Source organism: Biomphalaria glabrata, chromosome 7, assembly GCF_947242115.1.
Source record: "Biomphalaria glabrata chromosome 7, xgBioGlab47.1, whole genome shotgun sequence".
Lineage (NCBI taxonomy): Eukaryota > Metazoa > Mollusca > Gastropoda > Planorbidae > Biomphalaria > Biomphalaria glabrata.
In genome coordinates this window covers 6,036,662-6,061,405 of record NC_074717.1, presented here as the reverse complement: position 1 = coordinate 6,061,405, position 24,744 = coordinate 6,036,662, and the positions used below count along the sequence as shown (strand labels likewise).

Below are 24,744 nucleotides of genomic sequence, written 5' to 3'. Positions count from 1 at the left end.
ATTCGAAGTGAGCCATGTTTCTTAGGGAAAAAATTTCTCACAAATATCTTTAATACAATGAAAAAGGTTTGATATCAAGATGTGTTATGGTTGAGCTCAGCTTCTAAACATATTTAGTCTATGAAGTTTCCATGTTGTCCTTCCTATAACAAATAAAATAAAACTTCCTTCTGTGCATGTGATGTCAGTGTACTATCTCTATCCACTCACATTTAACAAGTGATTTGTCTCTATTAAACCAAGTAAAAAAAAAACAACCTCTACTTACTGGGTGTGTTCCACCAATTCTAAGTACAAAAGCTATAAACTTAATTTACTACCAAATTTGTCTTCAAAATCCAGCATATAGGATAAGTTTATATACTATTTACACACTAATTTAGAAAAGTTTTACAATGTTGACATTTTTATGTTCAAAGAGCTATACATAGCCTTCAAGAGAAAGTCTCCAGCTTGAACACATTTGTTCCCCTTGTTTTATCTTTTCAATCAAACAATTTAACAATACAAAATGTACAAGTCTCTTGCAGTTTTTTTTTCTAATGGAATGGGATTACCATAAAGTTAAAAATAAATCTTTTGAATCCTGATTCATTTTGACCTATACTTGGCTAAGTAGCTATTTCCTATTTTTCAAATAGTGTCTAGCAGTGTTTTTAAAGCTGAGTATTTTACACTACATCTAATTTGAAATCTCTTTAAAATAGTGCAGTACTTTGGAAGCTGGGTATTTTTCACTATATTTAATCTAAAATATCTTTAAAATAGTGCAGTAATTTTAAAGCTGGGTATTTTTCACTATATCTAATCTGAAATCTCTTGAAAACAGAGTAGTGATTTTGAAGCTGGGTATTTTCCGCTATATTTAATTTGAAATATAATATCCCATTTTTGTCCATAATGAAGAAAAAGGAAACTACAGACAAATTATCAGTTATTTAATCCTTGGTTTTAAAGTTGAGAACAAAGAATTAGAAAAAAAGGACATGCAGTTTGAAGCTACATTATGTAACAAAATGTACTCAGTTACAGAAGTCTTACTAGGACTGATGTCAGCCTAGTATGATGTCCAGGGCTTTTGCAAGAGAGGATTTGAGCCTCTTAAGCCCTCACTCAAGTGGAGTTTGATGATGATGATGTCAGCCTATACAATGCACTACTGTGTTCTTTTATATTCAGGTACTGAAAACAATTACATAATTACATTTTGTCTTCTACAGCTGTTATGCTAAAGGGTAATCCAATATGTTAGGGTAATTCACTTCCACACTGGACTTTCAGGTTCAGTGCCAACAGAGTTTTGTTTTTTTGGTTCAAGATTTGATCTAGAGCTGTGTTACTCAAACTATTCCTAGTGACCTCCCCGGTCAAAAGATGCATGTTTATTTCCTATTTAGCTAACTAGAGAGTTTTGGGAAGCTCCAAACGTGTTCCTGCATTTAAAGCTTCAGAAATTCCTTTCACTGTCATCTACAGTACAGTATTTCTCCTAGTAAGAAGAGTCAAGTAAAGTGAAATCAAGAGGGTGTGGGACAGGTCAAAACTGTGAGACATCTGAAGCTGAAGAGTTTATACTTTGTAATCACCATAATGTTCAGCAAAACCTCAATCATTTATTCATAAAAAAAGTATCAACAATATAATAGTACATCACTCTGAAGAAATGTGACCATTCTGACTTAAACAGGTATACTCTAGAAAACTTATTGAAATGTCTTCTTCAAAATATTAATAACAGACCTAGAACATGGTCTACCAGAAAGCCAGTGCGGCTTAAGAAAAGAGTGTGGAACCATTGACATGATCTTGGCGGCAAGGCAGCTCCAAGAAAAATGCCAAGAACAAAATGCTGATCTCTTCTCAATATATGTCAACCTAACAAAAGCATTCATCACTGTTAGCAGAGAAGGACTCTGGAAGATTATGTTAAAGTATGGTTGTCCACAAAAATTCATAACCATGGTAAGACTATTTCATGATGGCATGAAGGCTCATGTCCAGGACAGTGAAGAACCATCAGAGCGCTTAGAAGTATCAAACGGGGTAAAACAAGGCTGTGTCCTAGCACCTACACTGTTCAGTATCATGTTCTCTGCTATGCTGGGAGATGCATTCACAAAAGAGAAAACAATGGGATAAATATATCATACAGATTTGATGGTGGCCTATTCAACCCGAGGCGGCTTAAAGCAAAATCAAAAATAGAATCAGCAGAAATCAGGAACTTGCTATTTGCTGACGACTGTGCTCTAAATGCCTGCTCTGAAAATGATCTGCAGAGCATCGTCAGTGACTTATCAAGAGCATGCTCAGACTTTGGCCTTACCATTAACACAAAAAAAAGACTGAAGTCTTATATTTGCCCGCTCCAGGGAAAGCCTACTCAGATCCAAGCATCAAGATAAATGGACATGATATAAACGTAGTGGACAGATTCACATATCTTGGCAGCACACTCTCCAAAAACGGAAAGATCGATAATGAAATTGACCTGCGTATCACCAAGGCCAGTACATCCTATGGCAGACTGTCTAAAAACGTCTGAAACAGACGAGGTATCACCACAAATACAAAACTAGGGATCTATCGAGCTGTCATCCTTCCTACATTGCTCTATCTCTATGCCTCAGAAACGTGGACAATGTAAAGAAAATATGCAAAGAAACTGAACCACTTCCACATGACATGTCTAAAAAAAATACTGAATGTCAAATGGCAAGACAAAATATCAGATACTGAAGTCCGTCAAAGAGCGGGTCTGCAAAGCATCCACACAATCCTGATCCAGTTCCAGCTGCAATGGGCAGGACACGTCTGAAGAATGGAAGACCACAGCATCCCTAAATGACTCTTGTATGATCAATTAAGTGAAGGAAAGCACTCGCAAGGCAGTCAAAGAAAATGCTTCAGAGACACACTCAAAGCTTCTCTGAAGGCATTCAGCATAGACCCAGCCACCTGGGAGACAGAGGCACATGACAGACCATCATGGCGTCACGCTGTGAAAACTAGCGCACAGGTTGCTGAGGAAAAGAGAACAACGCTGGCAGAAGAAAAACACCAGAGAAGAACAGCAAGGCCAATGACACTAGCTCCCGCTGGAATAACCTGCCCAGTGTGCAGCCGAACATTCTGAGCTCACATAGGTCTCACCAGCCACATGAAGAGGCACAAAACCCCAGTGCAAAGCCCTCAGCACCCTGGATGACAAAGTGGTCATCATCGAACCCCGATGAACGAACTATATATATCTATATAGAACAGGCCTTTATGGAAAATGGAAATAAACAAATAAAAGTCAGTTTATTCAATCTTTAGCCACAGCAACAAAGTAGTAAAAAGAAAATACATCCTAAAAAAAGACTCACAGCCAATAAATAAAGAAGAAAATCCAACATATCTTGGTGTAAAATTAGACCAAAGACTGTCTCTAAAACACTTTATGGTAGATTTAAAAGAAAAGGCATCACAAAGATTAAACATAATAAAACACTTAGCAGGAACATCCTGGGGAGCTGAAAAGAAAACCTTAAGACAGTTATACACTGGATACATCAGATCTGTAATGGATAACTGTCTCTCCATACAAGTAGCTGCCAACAAAACCTATCAATCATCATTAGATACAATCCAAAACCAAGCCTTGCATCTAATCAGTGGAGTTATGAGAACTACTCCCACAGCAGCCTGCGAAATAGACTCCAATATTGAATCTCTTAAGTTAAGGTGCAACAGAGCAGCATTAGAAGCTATTGAGAGATACAGAAGGTTGGAGGACGACCATCCAAATAAATTACTAACACAGAGAAATAAGAAAAACAAGCAAAAAAAGCAAAGAACTCTGATCCAACTTACTGACGAACTAGCCCTAAAACACCATCTAACCAATAACAGAGAAAAAATTACCAGATTCTCAAACATAACTCCTGGACTTAACTACAAATAACCAACCATTAAAACACATTTAATAAATAACACTCTAACAAAAGAATCAAATCCACTGGAGCTCAAAGTAGGCATGCTCGAAACAATTGAAAGCTATCCAAAAACAGCCATCATCCAACATACACTGATGGATTAGCCTTCAAAGCCACCATCAATGCTGGTCTTAGTGCCTTCCTGGTCTTCCTCAAAAATAAACACTTTGAAATAAGTGTACCCTGTGCTGACTACTGCTCAAACTTCCAAGCCGAAATTGAGGCAATTACCATAGCTTTGCAGACAGTTGAAAACAAATTATATGAAGGGGATACAATCACCATCAGATAATGTTGTCTTTACAGACTTCCAATCCAGTCTTCAAGCACTTAACAACAGCACCTCAAAAAGCCCAAGAGAGTTGACAACACTAATAGTGATAATACACCAGATGATGACAAAATTAAACATCAACATCACATTACAGTGGATCCCTGGACACATTGGCGTCAGGGGAAATGAAAGGGCAGATAAACTTTCAAAGGCAGGATCATCTACGGAACAACCAGATAGACCTGTTAACTACCTTACCCTAAGGTCAATGTTAATCAACAATCACAAAGAGGAGTGGCTCAACCAATACAAAGAAATGAACATGCCTAACAAACTGGACAGTATTAACTTCCTCCCCCGCAAAGAGCGATCTACAATCTTCCAACTAAGGACAGGACACACACCTCTGTTAAATTACCATCTCAATAAAATAAATCCCACACAACTCCCCCTTTGTAGACACTGCGCCCACCCTTATGAAACTGTAAACCATATCCTTTTTGAATGCCCCTTCCTAATCCACCTTAGGCAGACCCTACTTCCACTACAGCCCAACATAACCAACACCCTGTACGGCAGTGCTGAACAACTGAAGAAAACAGCACACTATTTTTCCTAGGCACAGTCTGCAAAAGAGCTGACAGCTCAGCAGCAAAAAGCTGGCTAGAAGCAGAAGAAGAAGAACAGGCCTCCTCTCTGAAATGAAACACTAGAGCTCATCTTGTAAGTTGCATACACAATTACAACTTCAGGTAACCAAGGTCACTCCTTACTGACGTTATGTATCATACAGAAGCAACAGTAAGAACAGTGGAAAATGCCATTTAACAAAGAAAATAATGGCCATGGACAGTTTTGGTCTATATAGAAAAATTTTGTGAACAATAAAAAAAAAAACAAGTCAGGCTTTGTAAAGCCTAATATTCTGCATATATTCAATTATGCATGAATGGTGAAGAATTTTAAAGGCATTTGAAAAGAAAAGTTTTCAGACGATTTTGCTCCCACTTTTAAAATATTTTGTTATTTTCTGCCATCACAACGCCGCCATTTTGTCCACAACTCTCTGACATTTCTTGAAACTCATAAGTGAAATTCATAACTATAAATGAAATCAGCTTTGTGAGCTAGAAATGTACTACTAATACTAGATCTACTATTAAATTTCTTTTTTAATAAATAGATCTATCGCCTATGAAACTCAATTTCAACTTGTTAACTTTTGAGCTGGGGGTGTGTCTCACCAGCTTAGCAAGCAACAAGCTCTCCTCTCTCTTGTTTCATGTCAACCGATGTTAGGTCAAAACACCACAAAAAAAATCATAACTTTCTAACTGTTAAATAAACAGTCATAATTTATACACCCATTGGAAAGCTCTGTTAAAGTATTTTAATGATGTACTAACGAAAAATTGTTTTTTCAAAGATAAATATTTTATTTCACATCCCTAATTCTAGGTCTACAGTATATTTATTTAATATTACTACTACTAATTAGAGTCTACTATTATTATAGTATTATTAGATCTACTATCTAGAGTCTAGATTCTAGATATAATATGTTATACTTTATATAGAATATAGATCTAGTCAGTTTCAGTGAAACTTTAAAATAACAACTTTATTATCTCTAAGTTCTAACACTACACTAATGGCGTAATGACAGTAATATGAGTAACGAAGACTACAGTACAGTTTTAGTAAAGTCACAGACGACAGTGTGTGAGTGTCAACAGTCTAACTTCTAAAACTAAGTAAAATCTAATCTAATCTAACACTAAGAGTACAACTTTAGTCTAAGACTAACTCACTATCAAGTCGTCTAACTCTTAAGTCTAAGTTCATCATCATCATCATCATTCCTTTGAGTTCCTCATGGAACATAGGGCCTCGACATAAACACGCCACTCTCCACGGTCTCTTGCTAGCTTTTTGATGGTGTCCCAGCTCTTCCCGGTCTTCTCTGCTTCTTCAAGTACACTGCGTCGCCATGTTCTTTTTGGTCTTCCTCTGCGTCTTGTTCCCTGGGGGTTCCACTCTATGGCCTGCCTAGCTCTGTTAGTCTAAGTTGACTAAGTTTAAAGTCAATAGTCTACTCTAGTGTCTACACAGTCTAACTTAACTTAAGTTAAACTAACTACTCTACTCTTAGACTAAGTTAGTTACTCTAAGTAGATCTAGTATCTAGTCTAAGTCTAACCTAAGTTGGTCTAAGTCTTATTAAGTCTATGACAGTAAGACACTCTAATCTAAGACTCTTTTCTGACTCTAGTCTAAGACTAAAAAAAAAAAAAAAATTAGTAATAAAATAAATAATTAATAAGTACTCTAACTCTTACCTTTGTTAACAGGGTGATTTAAAACATTTTTAAAATGTGTGACCAACTCGTGATTTCGGACACGACCTCCCTTAGAGAGCATGAATTGCAAAACTGCATCTATTTCAAAGTCCCCCATTGTTTGTTTACTTTGTTACTTCCTTGAAGGAAGTTCCCGGTGTCCAATTAAGAGATCTTTTGTTGTTGTTTTCTTGAGAACGGAAGTGAGCCTGTCTCTTTATTGATCTTCTATGCCTGGAAAGAAAATAATTTTTGCTGTATAGTCTAGATAGATCTATACATTATCTAGAAATAAAAGAATTGAGAGATAATACAGAACTTAATTAAAACTAAAAACTTTAAAACAGTTTCATCTAAATTCGATTGTTTCGAAATATTGTAAGTCAATTTATAATAAGCTTTAAAAGTTTACAGCTAATTTTTTTGATTATTATAACGTATAAGTATTTGGCTTACGCACCTAACTTCCTAAGGCTAAGGCTAAGGCAGTAAGTTTGAGTAAGGGAAATCATTCCGGAAATTTTTTATTTTTTGATCTTTCGATCTCATATGTTTCGGAAAAATGATTTTTTATTGAAAATATCTAAAAATAAATGGCAAGTTTATTACTTTTAGAAGTATGCATTGGCTATTATTTATATTCATATCCTCATTGTGACATTATCATGCGAATGATGATCATAATCATGAGTCTCATAAAATAAAACTACCGAGTAACATTTTAACAACGCTGTCAGTGACTCTGAGTGAGTCTTGAGAGAGTAGAGAGTTAGAGTAGTCTTGATGAGTGTCACCCATCGGCATCCCAGTCCCAGAGTATGATAATGATATGATTATCATAAGTTAAATTAATGAGTAGTATCACTGTGACTGTATAGATCTAGATCTAAATAGCTATAAATTTTGAAGTGTATATTTATAATATATGGATCTGTATCACTAGTAAACTAGTATCAGTCATAATCAGACGATCATCATCAAAGTTGATCAAAGTATCAAAGCAATGTCATTGAGAATAATCATATTGACATAGGACAGGACACTGGACAGGTCTAGATTGACTAGATGTAGATCTGTTATTTCATGCCGCAGCTTAGCCAAGGCAGACAGCATAGAAAATAGAACGATAGATTTAGAATTTTAGATTGATAGATCTCTAGCTAGAGTATATATATATCTTGTCTTAGAAAGACATGAACATGATAATGATGATTGATAAGACAATATAATTATAATAAGATCTATTTTATATATAATTATAAATAAGTTTGATTAATTTGTTTATTGATTGGCATTACAATTATGATTACTGAATAACAATTTAATGACTTAACACCTAACTCAGTAAATGAGACTGTCCTCACAATATAGATCTATAATTCTATATATGTACTATTATAATATAGATCTAAGAAATCTAATTATATATTATTATTCAGATCTAAATCTGTAAGATCTAGTCTAGATCCTAGTCTAAATCTAGTATAAATTAATAAATTACTATTAAAAAAAAAACATGTTGAATTGTAATACCAGAGGCCAGAGTAACTTTAGAGGCTGTCAGGGGTGGACTGGGTGTTAAAATCGGCATGGGCAGTTCCATACAATCAGGCCCACAAATTGTATGCCATATGATCATAGGGGTAGTGAACAAAACTTGCACCTGGGTCAAGGTAACTTATTGGTCCCCCCCCCCCCCCCAGTGCCATGAACATCAAATAGAAATATAGACTTGTAAATAAAATGGTTTTAATAATAATTTTTAAATTCAAATAACCTTAGAATGGTTAGAATGTATTACCTAACTAAAATAAAGTTTACTTCTACAAAATGCTGTACTACACTGTACTGTTTTACGTGCTAAAAAGAACTCTCATACTGAATTTTTTAAATCGATTTTTTTTTAATTCATGAATCGATAGCAAAAATTTATTGCAACTAATATGGCCCTGCATAAAGTACAATCTTCCTCTACATGGATGTAGAAGGAATATTTAATTTAAAAAATTGGCAGGCAGGGCCTGTCCTAACAATAGCTGGGCGACATGGATTGCACTGAGCACAGTCTGAGTAGGGATAAGGATAATAAGTGAATATTAAGATTTTGTATTAGAAATTAGATTCGTCTTTGCATTTTATTTATTCTTTTCTAAGTACAAAATCACGATCAAATTAACTTATCTTCATGAGCCTTGCCTGTAGCGGACATACAGTATACCATCAAAATTCTGTTCCTTGCATAGATCACACTCAATAAGCAAGAATTGCCTAATTGTTGAATCTATCTTTGGGAATTGTTGACCTCAAGTATTTCTGTATTAGTTTGAGGCACAAGAAGATTCTTTCACCATTTAAAACAAAGTGCAACAAAGTAGTTTGGAAAGCAGTGTATTTTTTATTAATGGACAGATGAGCTAAAATTTCATGGTCCAGCCCACAAATTTTTTTTTATTTTGCAGAATGATTCTCGAGATAATTTTTGGTGTAGGCGCTTTTGAATAACCTAAGATGTCTAAAGAAAAACAGTCCAGTCAATACAGTGGTAAGGTGATGTTGGCTCCAATGGTGAGAGTGTGCAGCCTTCCCATGAGACTCTTGGCGTTGGATTATGGAGCTGATCTGGTTTATACAGAGGTAATTATAGTAAATAAAAATACAAAAACATAACCCAGTAATACAAAAACATGACCCAATAAGATACTCAATAAGTCAAAAGAATTTAAGGCACATTTTTTTTCCGAATGTTAGCGCCGATTCATTTCATTTCAATGATCTTTCTTCTTAAATGCCATTAGAGCATATGGGTGATTATCTAAATCAGCCTGGAAAACCAATGACTTTGTAACATTTCAATGTGTAATTAACAGGTAGTATGACTAATATGCATAGGGCATTTGTAAAATTTTAATCTGTAATTAACAGGTATAAAAAATATGCATAGGGCATTTTTTTTCCGAAGGAAAATCTGTAATTCATAACTTAATAATAGTTTTTAGATTTCAATCCAGAATTAACAATTTAAGTCCTTAGTTGTGCTATTTTTAAGTATTTTAAGTAAATTTAAGATATTGCAATACCGGTATTTAGTCATTTATCTTATTTATTGCAGGAAATAATTGACAGAAAGCTTCTGATTTGTCATGAATATAAAAATGGTAATACTAATTTATTATATAATATGCATAATAATGATAAACGCATTCATAAATAAATGCTCTTTGAAAATGGTTTGCTACATTGGTACAGTACTTATAAATATCATACATCAAACATACCACTTGCTATAGCTACTACAGTTCTAGTGTATGAAGCCTTTCATATTGTCAAGTGGTGATTGGCAATTTAAAATTTTAAATAGTTTCCTGAAACAAACGTTTAAGAACTGCTGTACAATGTGTGTTAGTTTAGAAAGAATATTTTCAAAGCTCAGCTTTTAAAATATTCGTATAATCTATGAAAAACTTTTTTTTTCTTTAGAGCTATTAGGCACAATAGATTTTACAATGTCAGATGGAACCGTTGTCTTCCGTACATGTGCTGCTGAAAGGGGAAAGGTCATTTTTCAATTAGTGAGTATCTCGTTGTAAACATTTTTGTGCCTTTTAGTTGCCAGATCCCATTTAAGATTGAGGCTGAGAATTTTTATTTGCTAGATCCCATTTAAGATTGAGGCTGAGAATTTGCTAGATCCCATTTAAGATTGAGGCTAAGAACTTTTATTTGCCAGGCGCCAGACCCCATTTAAGATTGACCCATTGTTATGATCATCTGTAGGGGTTATTTGTAGCCAAAATGTTTTTTTAAAGCTTGATAAGTGTTTCAGTTTTCACTACAATGAACAACTGTTTAAATCATTGAACTGTGGTACCATCATTTGAATGACATCCTGCCTTCAATAACATATTTAATTACATGTCTGTAGTTACACTCTAAGTCTGTTGAACTGGCAGCTGATTGCTCTATTCGTCAATTTCTTTTTTTTAATAAAAGAAATGTCTAATCTATAATAAAGCTTGTTTTAGAGTCTAAAAATAAAGTAAGAAGTGCAACATGGCTGTTCAAACCTAGCTTTGTCCTACATATTTTAACAACTCCTATGCATACAAAAACAATTCCTGCTAAAAGCTGATTTGAGTTTTTCTTTGGGTCTATCTTGTTTGTGGAAAATAGAAAGAAAAATAAATTAATTCAATACTTTTTTTTTATTTTCAAATTTGTTTTTCATTTTGTTTAATCTTTTGACTTCTCCTCTTAGGGAACATCAGATGCTAAACGAGCTCTAGCTGCAGCTAAGAAAATGTAAGTTTCTTTGTATTTCTCAAGCATAGGAGAAAACAATTTAATTATCAAACTAACATAAAAGATAAACACATGAAGTCTGGTTTACAAGGTAAATAAAAAGAACATTCCTTTCTGCTAGGAGAAAGACAGTCGACTGATTTTGTTAGCTTGAAGAATTATTTATGCAATAAAATTAAAATAACAAAACAGAAGCATTCATCTTAACTGTGAAATTCAGTTGAGGTGTAAGCATTTTGTATTAATTGTTCTTGAAATGCTGTGACATTGTAAAAATGTATGTCTTTATTTTACTCTAATATTTTGCTTCTTATTCTTTCAAAAACAAAAAAAGACAACATCTTGTTGCTGGTGTAGATGTCAATATGGGATGCCCAAAAGAGTTTTCTATCAAGGTCAGAAAAATTCTTTTAAGTTTTCAGAAGATTGTTTTCCTTACTGTTTTCTAATGACAGTCATGCAAACTTGTTTTTCTTTTCAGGGTGGGATGGGCGCTGCTCTATTAACTCAGCAAGACAAAGTGAAGAGTGTAGGTTCTCTGCATTTATTTCTTATCAATACCAGTACTTACAATTAGAAAATGTTGATGTCATCTATTCTAAAAGTTAAATCATACATTTGTGATATTAAAAAAAATAATTTAACCTTAAAGTTAAGCTTCTAAGAATAAATAACAATTAGTATTCTATTTCAATTGTATGACAGATATTGACAACTCTAGTCAATGGCTTGGATGTGCCTGTTACTTGTAAAATTCGTGTGCTTCCGGATGTAAGTTTATTTTACTCTTCAAGTTAATAAATTATTTTAAAATGTGTGACTGTATTGAATATGAAGTCATTTTGCTCATTGTTCTTAAATAAATTTAAAAGTCAGTTCTACTTGTACAGTTCTTTTTTTTTTTTTCCTTTTTTATTATTTTTTTAACACACAGTTCTCAACAACATACATTTTGACAATTCGCAACAAAAAAATTCAAAGCTGCACTTTTTTTTTTTAAATCCTGGTTTCGAACACATTTCATTATTATGTTTTTCTAAAAATCCTCTTCATAAATCTTATAATGTTTTGTTGTTGTTTTTATTTAATACCGAAAATTTAAACTGAAATTTAATATAAGGGAAATCTATTTGTAAAGTCATTTTGAAATTCATTTTTTCAATTTCTCATGGAAGTACTAAACTTTATATAATAATATAATATTACTTCTTTAAATCCCTATCTGCATTATATGAACCATTGTCATGGTTGTACAATCATTTTTATTAGGGCATTGTTTTTATTACAGATACAAGAGACAGTCGCCTTGGCAAAGCTGATCGAGTCCACAGGAGTGTCTGCAATAGGTGTTCATGGGAGGACCAAGTCTGAGAGGTCCAGGGATCCAAACCGCGATGACTACATCAAAGCTGTGTCTAATGCTGTTAGTATTCCAGTCATTGCCAAGTAAGACTAGCATCTACCATTAGTCACTGCATTATTGTCTTTTTATTCTTTGTAAGAGCTCAGTACAAATAAGGTAGTGCTTGGAGTCTGTAAAGTACTTTTAGCAATATATGTTTCATTGGACACATGTTACTAAGTGAAATTATGCCATTGATTGAGAAGCACCAATATTAAGTAAAAAATGTTAATTATTAATGTTGGTAAATTTTAGTTTGCTATGATGCCATTTGAGAGAAAATATAATTTTTTACTGAGTATCATTGCCTAGGAGGTGCGGTGGCTGAGCAGTAAAAAGCACTTGACTTCCAAACCAAAGATCCTGGGTTCAAATCTCGGTGAAGACTAGGATTTTTTATTTCAGGATCTTTGGGCGCCTCTGAGTTAACACAGCTCTCATGGGTACCTGACATAAGTTGGGGAAAAGTAAAGGCTGTTTGTGCTGGCCACATGACACCCTTGTAAACGTGGGCCACAGAAACAGATGACCTTTACATCATCTTCCCTATAGACAGCAAGATCTGAAAGGGAAACTTCACTTTTTATCATTGCCTACGTCATCTCATCTCTGCCTATGGTCCTGAGGCATAGGTTTCCAACCAGCTTCCTCCAGGCATCTTGGTTCCCAGTGTCTCCTTCCCATCTGCTTGGTATCTACCTACTTATATAAGTAAACTGTAATTCTGCATTGAAAAACTTACTAAGTCATTAGTAAAACTTTGTTTAGTACTGTATAAATACATGTACGGTAGTCTATTGTGTCTTTTTTTTTTAATGGTGTTTTTTTTTATTTCATAGTGGAGGCTCTAAAAACATCAGCAACTTGTCAGAGGTTGAAAGTTTTAGACTCAATACAGAAGCCAGCTCTGTCATGTTGGCTCGGGCAGCCATGTGGAACTGCTCTGTGTTTAGAAGAGATGGACCTTTACCTTTTATTGATGTTTTGAAAAGTTATCTTAGATATGTAAGTTCATGAGTGCACTGTCTCATGTAGGTTCATGAGTAAATACTCTCTTTTAGTATGCTTTCTGTTTTATGTCAGTTTTGTATATCATGTAAATTAAATCATTAAATTTAAAAACACTTCAGGATAGAAGACTAAAAAGTAAAGTAGCAATTATACATAAAACACTGAACTATAATCTTCAAATGCAAAAACAAAACCTAATAAAATACTCAGATAGACACAAAGATAAAGTCACATTTCTTGTTCCATATGCTAGGACAAATTTGTACAAATACTTCTCCTTCCCTAGTGCTAATAAAACATGGAAAAGGTTGCCTGTATAAGCTAGGAAAAACAATGACTTAGCAGAGTTTAAATCATAACAACATGATTGACCTAGGAACATGCGTTAGACATAATCATATTTTTTTTTTTCAAGTAGCATCTGTATTTTATAAGATTAGACGCAAGTTCATAAACTTCATAGAATACTAAACGCTGCTGGTAAAATCATTGGCCTTAAAACAAACCCCATTAGGGCAGCTGTTTGAGACCAACATTCATAAAAAAGCTAAAAAGATTATAGAAATAAAAAATTACCCTTTGGTCAGGATTTTGTGATTTTACCATCACAATAGAGATACAAGACACTGATAGCAAAGACAAACAGACACAAACACTCTTTTGTTCCCCTGGCAATCAAATCATTAAATAGAAACTATCTGATATTAACTTTTCGCATGTTAATTATGAGTGAGTCTAGTGTGAATGTATATTTTGGTTTTCTATAATGTTTTTGTTTGGTGTAATGCACAAAATTGTAAGACAAATTTTCTTATGGATAATAAAGATTATTATTATTAGTAGTAGTAGTAAGTTCTTTTTTATATAAGTTAATAAATAAGTTTTATATATTATGTAAGCTCATTAGTAAGTTATCTTTCATGTAAGTATGTATGCCTTATGGACCCTATTTTAAACTTTCTAGTGTGAGCCAAAGGAATGTTGTGCTATATATTGGGCAACAAATTAGTTAGCTTATTGAAAAATAAATCCACATTTATTTGGTTAAATTTAAATTCTAAATCCACATTTATATGGTTATGTTTATATTCTAAATCCACATTTATATGACTATGTTTATATTCTAAATCCACATTTATATGGTTAAAGTTATATTCTATATATTCTAAATCCACACATTTATAAAGTTATGTTTATATTTCTAGGCTTTTCTGTATGACAACAATGTGATGAATACAAAATATTGTGTTTTACAAATTATTCATGATAAAATGACGGAAATTCCTGAAGCAGACTTCTCTCTCTCTGCCAAGTCGTTGCAAGAATTTGCGTAAGTTGTGTGAATGTATTGGCTTATATCTAATCATTCATTAACTTGGGTGTTATATCAGAATGTGAACTTTTGGCTAGTGATATAAAGGCCATGTTTTTTCAATCTTATATAAAGAGATTTCATTTATATTATAAGCTGAAATTTTAGTTATTTTAATTAGTTAATCAGTGTCTGGGCATACTGGTATAGGAACATTAGGGTACATGCTTTTTGGAAATAACAGTTCAGGAATAGGAACAATATTTTTGTCTGCAAGTCAGAGTAGAACAGGATAAGTGTTTTTGTTGAACCAAATCAATCAAAATGTAAACAGATAAAGTTATCTTTATTATATCAACTGATGCATGAAACTAATATTCTACAGATAATGAAATAAATCAATAGTTGACAAAAAATAATCATGCACTAAAATCAAGCTTCTTATTAATTCTAGAAGGCTAAAAGACCACTGCAAGTTAGAATGATCGAAAACAAAAGGATTCAGCTGAGCATGTTGTTGTACAGATGTGTATCTTTTTGTTAGTCCATATTTCCTAATATCCTGTACACCAGTCAAAACTTTGAATAGTGACTAATGTGGAATATACACTAAAATAATTTTTTTTTAATATAAGATGCAAACAATTTAAATTTCTTTTATGACAACATTTTTTATAAATGTTTTGGACATTCCTTCAGAAAAGAATATTATTACATCCTAGTCCACAGGACGGCAGGGAATGTCAGTAGGCCGGCTTTGAACATGGGTCCATTGAGATGACAGTCCAGAACGCAACCCACACGACAAGGCAGACTTCTATTTTTATAAACATTAATTCGAAAGACAAGACAATTCTTTTGCAAAATTTTAATATGCTGGATGCTAAACTATTAGTAATCTATATTAGCTTTCTTGTGAAATCACTATTTGTTTTAATGTGCAGTGACATTTGGCATCTGCAAGAGGACTACAGAGTTATCCTCCATGAGAGGCAGCAGAAAGAGATGGAGCTGAGTGCTGCCGAAGGTGGAGATTGTCGAGGGGTGAAGAAAAAGAAAACAGAAAATGGTCTTGAACTAATTGAGTTGCCAGTGAGATACGACAAGTGAGTTGTTAATTAAAAACTACATAGAATAAGCCTTTGACAATTTTTCTATTTACTGCTATCATTAGATTGTAAGGTTCCATACATATTAAGATATTCTTAAGAAACTATTTCAATTAAAAACTGATAATGCTCCTTGGTGTGAGACCTGATGAGCTTGAGATCCTTTTTCTTGTAAAATGTTTTACATGTTTCGGATGTTCCTTCAGAGTTGGAGATAATCTACTTCTCTACTTCTTAGTCCAAACCTCCAGCAGGACAACAGAGATGGGAGCGGGCAGGGTTTAAACCTGGGACCATCGATTAGTCTGATCGACAGTCCAGTGCGCAAACTGCACAACCAGGCAGCCATCTTGTGGTGCTGCTTTCTCCCGACCATTGTTTTTCTTGTTTTGTCCTTTGCCTAGTATCCTAAAAGTATATTTGGGTAGAATCTCATGTCTTGTTGCATCATGTTTCTCTTGTTTACCCTTAGCCTTTTATGCCAAAAAATCTGTTGCTGTACACTTCACATCTTGTTTTACAATTAACAAAGGTTTATATGCTTGGCATTAGTAATTTTACTTAAATTACTCTAGCAGCATGACTTAGGTAGTTAGTTTTTCACTGTGCAATAAATTAATTTTATATACTTCATATCCCCATTTGTAAAAGCTCTGAGCTCATTAGTTTATTAGCACTAGGAGCAGTTCTGTGTTTAGCTTATGATTGTATTTATTATGAACCAACAAACCATTCTATCCAGTTTGTAATACGTTGAGAATGTTCCTCTTTCGCCAGGACGCTCTATAACTCACTGATGACTCCAAAGCAAATTTTAAACAACTACTGTATCAAACATCAAAAGGAGAAACCAGTTTACAGCACAGTAAGTTTCTGTGTAGTATTGACATGTCAGGATGAGATCTTTGACTTCTTAGTATTCAATACAATCTTAAGTTTGTCAATCTTAAAAAAAGTCACTTCTTTTGTGTATTTTTTCGTGCTTTCAGACTGAGAGGTATCAGGACAGATTTTTCAAAAGTGTTGTGCAACTGGAAGGCAAATTGTACACAAATCCATTTTGGTAAATAGATCATTTTAAGAATTGTTCATTCCCTAGTTCAAATGTTGAACACTATTTTAGCCTTTTCTAAACAATGTGATATGAAGTGGTAATGAAATATGTTAGAATACAAATTTTCTTTTTACTAGGATACAATGGAAATGCACAAAAAATATCTCTGGTGCGCATTAATTGTATATAGTGGTTTGAGCCTTAGTCAATAATGAGTTACAGGTACAATAGTTTTAGTCTGGATACTTTATACATGTATTATTAATTGGTTGCAAGATACCCGTACACTACAAAACTTTATTCTTTAAAATGTAATTCCATTTGCACAGACGTTCTATTGTAACTTTAAAACTTGTCATATTTGTGGATTGCATTTGCTTTAAATGTCTAAATTTTGTACTAATAGTTTCCCTGTCTAAAAAAGGTTTATAAAGTAGAATCGTATAATGTGACCAAATTTGACAAGAAATTAAAATTACTGTACAAAAATTATTTGAGAGTTTTATGAAAACAAAACTAACAAAAAAACTTTTATAAAGACTGGGAAATATTTTTTGAGTTTAATATAATAATTATTTGTGTAAAGAGGTATTGAGTTTTAAAAAATTGTTATCTACTATTTCAACTGAATGGCTGCTTGGCCATGTGATATGTCTTCTGGACTGTGGTCTCAATGATCTCAGGTTCAAACCCTCTCCTCCCCCATGTTGCGGGAGGTTTGGGCTAGGATGTATAATAATCTTCAATTCTGAAGGAACATCCGAAACATGTATAACAAAACATTTTTTTTTTCTTTCAGGGAGCGTTCAAAGCAATTGGCAGAACAGAGTGCTGCCGTCTGCTGCTTGGTTGTAAATGGTTTGGATGACGGCAGAACTGGAGAGCCTAAAAATGAAACGGAAGAGCTGCGTAGGAAGTGGAGGGATATCGTCAACTCTAAGATTGTGTCACCGAGCCATTGCTCGGATGAGGACGCAGAAAACAGGCTTTGTAGTGCAACCGATGCAGATCTTGAGAAGAAAGTAGCATCTCAGTCCTACACAGAGATAAAAAGTGAACTGGCTGAAGGTTCCTCTGACGCTATTCTTAGCAAACAATGCGCTGTAGGCAGTGATGTTGATAAAGATGGATGCAGCAGATGACAAAAGAATTAGCCATTAGTTACAGAAGAGACCTACATGCCTTAAACAGAAATATATATTTTTTAGTCCAGTACTATAAAACCTTGTTTTAAATATTGAACTTTATGTTTGATGCTCAAGTATGCTGTGAACTATTCCTGTATATGGAAATTTCTTGCATGCTCAGCTAATGGGGTACTGATATCAGGTGTCTGACAAGGTTTGACAATTTACACACAATTTTGTTGTTGGGGTTATATATGAATACATTAATTATTTATAGAAATCTGTTTTTTTATTGCTTTATAAATTGAGAAGCTTCTGTTTTGGTCAGTGATTTATTTTAAACTCAACGATAGGGGAACGGAAAAGAAATTTTGATCAAAACATCGTCATACAGAAGTTTTTAGTATTCTCTAATGGCGATGCTGCATCTGTTTAAAACAAAAAAAATGCTGTTCACATAAAACAATATAGTAGGATTCATTCCAAATTTTTTTTTTTTTTTCTTGGCTGTATGCAGTGTCTATTTTTTGTTTCCATTTTGGACTTATTTCATATTATTCAATTTGAACCATTGCAAACAGAGCCTCAAGGTGGTGATTAACTTATTGGTCACACCATTCATTGCTTAAAGGAAACCAGTTTTTGATAAATGTATGCCCATTTTGACCATAGTATTAGTTGTGTGTTTTTTTTTTTGCCATTCAGACTAAACATGCACTAAGTTAGTGCTAGTGTGTAAAATGAAAAACCAGCAATAGAAACAAAGCTTATCAAAGGGAAGAAACTGCTCAGTACCTGCATTTGTCTGAAAATTATGTGGTTTATCTCCCTTTCGGCTATATTTAAAAAAAAAAAAAATTAATTAACTGATTCCTATATTGTTATTGACTGAATAATTGTACAAAATTTCAACTTGATACGAAAATGGGGAGTGGGAGAAAAAAACGTCATAAGTGGATTAAACCCATATATATATATATATTCACCTCTCATTAGTAGTATTTAATTATTTCAAAATCAAACAAAATAATTAATCACCAACAATTATTTAACTAAATGGTTAATTTTTTTTTTTATTGATTGATTAAAATCTTGTCAGGTTTAACGAATAATTGTGCAAAGTTTTAACTTCATCCGAGAATGGTAAATGGTAGAGAAAAAAACAACATGTTCAAACTTTTTAATAGACAGTGAGTTGATATAAGGTTTGTAAGAAAAAGTAGGACGTTGCTTTTATAAAAATATCCGGGCCGGATTTACACTCTTCTCAAAGCCTACGTCTCAAAACTAAGAGAACTGACAAGATTTTGTATAGGTCAGGCCTGCATGTAACTTCTTGTCCATGGTGTTTGAAATTTAACACAAATTGAAACCCAATTCTTATTAATTGTAGCCTTTACATGCCTTCGAAAACAAAAGATAATAAAACAATCTTTCTCTCTCCCTCTCTATAGATTTAGACTATATACTTATAGCTATAGATCTAATAATATTATAGTACCAGTGGTATAGGTATAGGCGAACAGGATACTTTGCCCTACACTCTGTAAGCGCGCGCGAACTTCAAGCTAGGAGTAGTCCAGTTTTGAGATCCTGATCAACTCGTTTGAACTGTCTTCGGGACAAAGGTGAAGGTTTTGTTATTCGTAACAGACGACCTACTATTATCCATAGAGGCAAGCTTTCCTTGTATTTTAAGTGGGTGTTGTAGGCCTAAATGTAGTGCGCAGATTTGTTTATGTTTTGGTAGTGAGTAGGCGGAAATCCTGAAAGGATTTTTTTATACCTTCATAAAACTATTTGCTTATGGTGTCCTGAACTGATTCTGTGCAGTTTTATCTATAGATAGATCCATATCTAGAACGGTACAAGAACTTACACTTTTTTAAAACCAAAATTGTATTTTGTAAATGCCGGTATATTTAGTGAGATTTAAAACTGTGTTTCTCAAATGTTTACTAGTGACCCCGCCAAAGGTGTTTTGAGTTTAAACCGCCCTTTCAGCGGGGTTTAAATCTAAAAAATACCTCTTCAGTATAAAAAAAAAGCACTCAAAATGCCATGAGCGTGGCCTAATGGGTTTTGAGTTTAAACCCCCCCCCCTTTTTTTTTCCAGTGGGGTTTGAAGCTTCAAAATACCTCTTCAGTATAAAAAGAAAGCAAATTACGCACTCAAAATGCTATGAGCGTAGCCAAATGGGTTTTGAGTTTAACCCCCCCCCCCCTTTCTAGTGGCGTTTGAAACTAAAAAAATACTTCTTCAATATAAAAAAAAAAGAAGAAAATTACACACTAAAATTCTTTGAGCATTGCCAAGCCAAGGGGGGTTTTGAATTTAAACCCCACTCCTCCAGATGTTTTTTTTTTTTTTAAGTTTAAAACCCCTCCAGATGGTTTTGAGTTTAAAATCCCCCTACAGAGAGTTTTGAGGCTGAAAACCTCTCTCTTCAATATTATTCCAAAGCAAACTACACTCACCAAATTTTATGAGCGTAGCTAAATGGGGTTTTGAATTCGTTAAAATAAAAAAAAAACTCCAGAGATTTTTTTTTGTTTAAAACCCCCAACAGATGATTTTGACGATAAAACTTCACTTTTCGATACAAAATCTAAAGCAACCTACAGTCACCTAATTCCAAGAGCGTAGCCAAGAAAGGTTACAAATTTCTACCAGTGGCTGGGCTCCATTACTAAAGTGCAGTGGATAGTCATCTGCCGAAATTGAAAAAGACTAAAAGTGGCTCAACAAACATGTCTAAGACAGATTTTAGGAGACAGTTACAAAGATTGTGTCTCAATCAAGAAAATCCTATGCCAAACTGGGAGTCGACCCCTTAGTAAGGTTGTGACAGAGCGTCGCATGAGGTTTGCGGGACATGTTTTCCGACAAAATGAATTACGCATAATAAGAGTTGCGATGACATGGAGGCCATTACGAGGAAAGCGCAAACAGGGACATCCTAGTACAGCTAGGCGCCACACTTTCATGGAGGTCCTCAGAGCAGGTGGGAAGAGGCTTCAGACATTGCCAGTGACAGATTTTGTGGAAACAGCTTGCCACCCAATGCGCCGAAGTCAGTAAGAATAGCACATAAGTTTTTTAAATAAAACTTTTTCATAGCAAGATAATCCACTCTAGATACCTCAGAATATGCATTTTGTTGGCTTTTAATACCGGAAATAGTGCTTGGCGGCTGGGCTCCGCCCCGCTCTGGGGGAGCTCCCAGCGCTCCGCCCCCAGATCCCCTTCCTGAAAAGGGCGAGGAGTCTAATATTTTTTCCACTAACTCCAGGAAGAACATATTCTAGGGTACAATAAACGTCTTCCGAAAGATTGAAGTGTCGGAATTAAATAAAGATTAATTATGTACACACACAAACACACATATATATTTTTTTTTTTGCCATATAAGTCTCTTCATGGCTCAACAGTTTGGACACCAAGAAATAAAGGAAAGATCACTCTTTTATTTCTGCAAGTCGGACTAGAGTTACCCCACGTAACTTAAGCGGCGAAAAAAAAAGAGGGGGTGAGAACAAGTAGTATTCACCTGTCTCACAAAACATTGGCTGCCTGGTCGTGCGGTTTGCGCGCTGGACTGTCGTTCGGATTTATCGACGGTCGAGGGTTCAAACCCTGCCCGCTCCCATCCCCCGTCGTCCTGCGGGAGGTTTGGGCTAGGAAGTAATTAAACTATCTTCAACTCTGAAGGAACATCCAAAACATGTAAAACATTTTACATTTTACAAACAAAACATTCACAACAAACAATGACGCAATATAAACGTATTAGCACATCCTTCCTTTTTTAAGTTGTTATCACATCCTTCCTTTTAAAGTTCTTAAGACTAGGAACTTTAACATTTCGACCACTTCTGGTTGTCTTGACTGGCACAAGTTCCATAGACTACAATTTGCTGTTCGTTGTCTTCATCGGTATTATAGTACCCAGAGATGTCCACTTCGAAACTCTTGTTTTACAATCGTTGATTTTGTCTGAAGGTTTTTCCCATTGTTTGTCTTTCTCAAACATTCACAACAAACAATGACGCAATATAAACATATTAGCACAGAAGGTGCTATTCACTACACAATTGTTACATTTCATTTAGCGATTTATTGTATCTCTTTTTAACGATATCACTTCATAGTTTATTTACTAGAGAAATTCGTTTAATGAAGAGATTGATGCATGCAACCAATGTTTGTTCCCCCCCCCCCTTTTTTTTTTAAAGGAATGTTGTATTTATCAAATACAACAAGAGATACAAGATGTGGCGTAGAAAGGAACGCGCGTGGGTCGGGTTCACGAATATTTTGGTGGGCCCCTTCCCCCATAAAACAAATTTAGCGTGTGACAAAAATCTAAAAGCCTGTATGTATCGGGACATTTACCAGAAGACATTCCAATGCAATAAAGTAATAATGTCATTACGTTTGATTCAGCTATTGTTCCGTACATCTAATAAGAGTCTTAAAACCATGGGAGGCCACGAAAAAAATAACGTGAAATGATGCGTCTGCTTTTTACTAAAGTGCGTTTTTTTTTTTTCACTTTGGTGTCAGCCGCTAGGGCTCATGTGGGCCCTAATTGGTCATGATCAAGTGCAACGAAACCCTAACGCGTCATTGTTGCTACTCCACGGGCTGTTCATTGAACCCCTTCGCGCCATGGATGCTACGCCACTCTGTAAGGTATAAGGAAGTCGTGTCATCTTTCCGGCAGACATTGACCTATACGTACAACGTGATAATGAGTGGGCCGTGATGAGTCGGCACCTTCGATGTGGTCATGGAGGTCACGGATGAGTGGGCTTACCGCAACGTGAACTCATTTGTGTGTGTGTGTGTCTGTTCTTATTTCTGAACTCTGATGCTCGAAGGCTCAAGGCTGTTCTTTGTAAAAACCTGTCACCCAGAGCTCCCAAGACCTGTGCAATTGTCTTTTTCCCTAATCAACGAAAGGTGTCCCATTTCCACGATAGTGGTGATATTGTACACATCTAGATTAAAAAGGGCTGCCTTCGCCTCATAGGCAACAACAGGCCGACTGCTCGACAAATGGGAGAACATAGAGCAATATAAGGTCTACCTCCATTGACTGAGTGAGGAGATTCTCTCTTATAAAAGTCGTTACCATTTGCGATCTATAGGGCAGACGATGTTAAGGTCACCTGTTTCTTTGGCCAACGGTTAACAAGCAGGGTGCCATATGGCCAGCACAACGACCAACCGCATCCCAACTGAATTCAGGTACCGTACCCAATAGAGTTGGGTGGACTCAGGGGCGCCCTAAAAATCCCGAAATTCAAAATCCCAGTCTTCACCGAGATTCGAATCCAGGACCCCAGGTTCGGAAGCCACCGCGCCCCCTTTTATAAAAGTATCTACGATATGAGCGTATGAGAGGTAACCCTATTTTATAACAATATAATCAAATAAATTATTTTTGTCAGTTTGTGCCTACCCTAGATCCCCCCTTTTTTCCCCAAGTGTTACCATTGTCGATATTAGTATGCCTAAAATGCACTAACGAACTGTCTATTAGGGGGTGGTTGGGTTCGTGTGAAATAAGTTATACCGGTAATTAATTATCCCACCTCATTTCATGTAAAGTAAAGAGATGTTAAATGAATAGCTTCACCATTAAAGGAAGTTTCTAGCATTAACAATTTTAAGAGTCCTATTAATATCTTTCTGATAGCTGACTCTTGTACCGTAATAGGCCTACATGTCGGTAAAATTGCACAGAAAATGTGTCAGCCCCTCCAGTACGGTACCCGGTAGTGTGTTCACTTGGTCGACTCGAACAGACAGGCTTTCAAAAGCTATTTCCCTTTACAAAGTCTGATACAATGTGTGCCATGTTCTAACAGTCAAATTAACGCGACTCGATCTATACAACTTAGAAGTGACTCGGTGTGACATCAAGGGAGAGACTTTTTTGGGGGGGGTCATAATTTCTTTTATCAGTAGGCCTACAGACAGCCACTGCTACAGCAATACTTTTTAAACAATTGTAAAGTTCCCCTTTCAGACCTTGCGAACTATATTCAAACCAGAGACTACTTTAAAAAACAATAGTTAAATCCTCATTCAGACCATGCGATCTATAAGGCAGTAGTAGTAAAGGTCATCTGTTTCTATGGGTTAGCGAGGGTGACATGTGGTCGACGACCAAACGCATTTACTTTCCCCCAACTAAAGACAGTTACCTAAAGGTTGGGTGGACTCGGGAGAGACGAAAATCCCGGAAAAAAAATCATAGTCTTCGAGATTCGATCCCGGGACCTCTCGGTTAGGAAGCCAAGTGTCTTATCACTCAGTCACCATGTCAGCAAAAAGCTTCTTTTTTTTATAGTCAACTAATTAATTTCTTCATTAAAGATCAATTCACAAGCTCCAAGTCCGAGTAGGCCCTACCGGTACCGCTTAATTTCTATGTTTAGTTTCCTGGGATGGTAAGTTTACTTCCTGAATGGGCTGTTTAAAAAAAAATATGTGATAGTGTAACCAGGTGTTTCATATGGGGTTTGACTGTGTATTCAAATAACTATTATTAGGGTTATATGACGTCCACAAAATGGAGCGATGAACTACCCAGACAGTCTTTCATAAAAATGCCAGACACTTGAGTAAACTTAGACTTAAGCTAAAATATATCAAGTTCATACACACTATACTACACGTTGATTCTCAATATACCTGTACCGGTATTTAGAATCACTAGAAGCCACGTGACTTGGTGTAGGCTTTTGTGAAGTTCATTTCGTTACATATCACACTAAACTCGTTTCAGGAAAAAAAAAACCGGATAGGTATAAACAAGGTTACAAAGA

General features: G+C 35.1%; 2 protein-coding genes across 8 annotated transcripts in view; one reads left to right on the top strand and one right to left on the bottom strand.

The window, feature by feature from the left end:
• LOC106061353 (ankyrin repeat domain-containing protein SOWAHC-like) overlaps positions 1 to 7,071 on the bottom strand; it is a 40,887-nt gene extending 33,816 nt beyond the window's left edge. The window contains exons 1-2 of one of the 2 annotated variants that reach the window (XM_056034960.1): positions 7,051 to 7,071; positions 6,591 to 6,824 (exon numbers count right to left, since the gene is read on the bottom strand). In XM_056034960.1, the coding sequence (XP_055890935.1) occupies positions 6,591 to 6,708 (118 nt within the window). In that variant the 5' untranslated portion in view covers positions 6,709 to 6,824; positions 7,051 to 7,071. Of the gene's footprint in view, positions 1 to 6,590; positions 6,825 to 7,050 lie in introns of those variants that run through there. The other variant, XM_056034961.1, reaches the window with a different exon arrangement.
• LOC106061356 (tRNA-dihydrouridine(20) synthase [NAD(P)+]-like) lies at positions 889 to 18,571 on the top strand. Of its 6 annotated transcripts, none has more exons than XM_056034950.1 (15): positions 889 to 1,179; positions 9,050 to 9,224; positions 9,700 to 9,745; positions 10,068 to 10,159; positions 10,846 to 10,889; positions 11,224 to 11,284; positions 11,371 to 11,418; positions 11,595 to 11,660; positions 12,178 to 12,335; positions 13,131 to 13,296; positions 14,508 to 14,632; positions 15,559 to 15,720; positions 16,501 to 16,588; positions 16,713 to 16,786; positions 17,577 to 18,571. In XM_056034950.1, the coding sequence occupies exons 2-15, from the start codon at positions 9,099 to 9,101 to the stop codon at positions 17,917 to 17,919; spliced, it is 1,599 nt and encodes a 532-aa protein (XP_055890925.1). In that variant the 5' UTR covers positions 889 to 1,179; positions 9,050 to 9,098; the 3' UTR covers positions 17,920 to 18,571. The 6 variants fall into 6 exon arrangements, with proteins under 6 accessions (XP_055890925.1, XP_055890929.1, XP_055890927.1 ...); XM_056034954.1 differs by lacking the exon at positions 889 to 1,179 and adding an exon at positions 6,847 to 6,968; XM_056034952.1 differs by lacking the exon at positions 889 to 1,179 and adding an exon at positions 7,061 to 7,186.
• Positions 18,572 to 24,744: the final 6,173 nt, after the last annotated feature.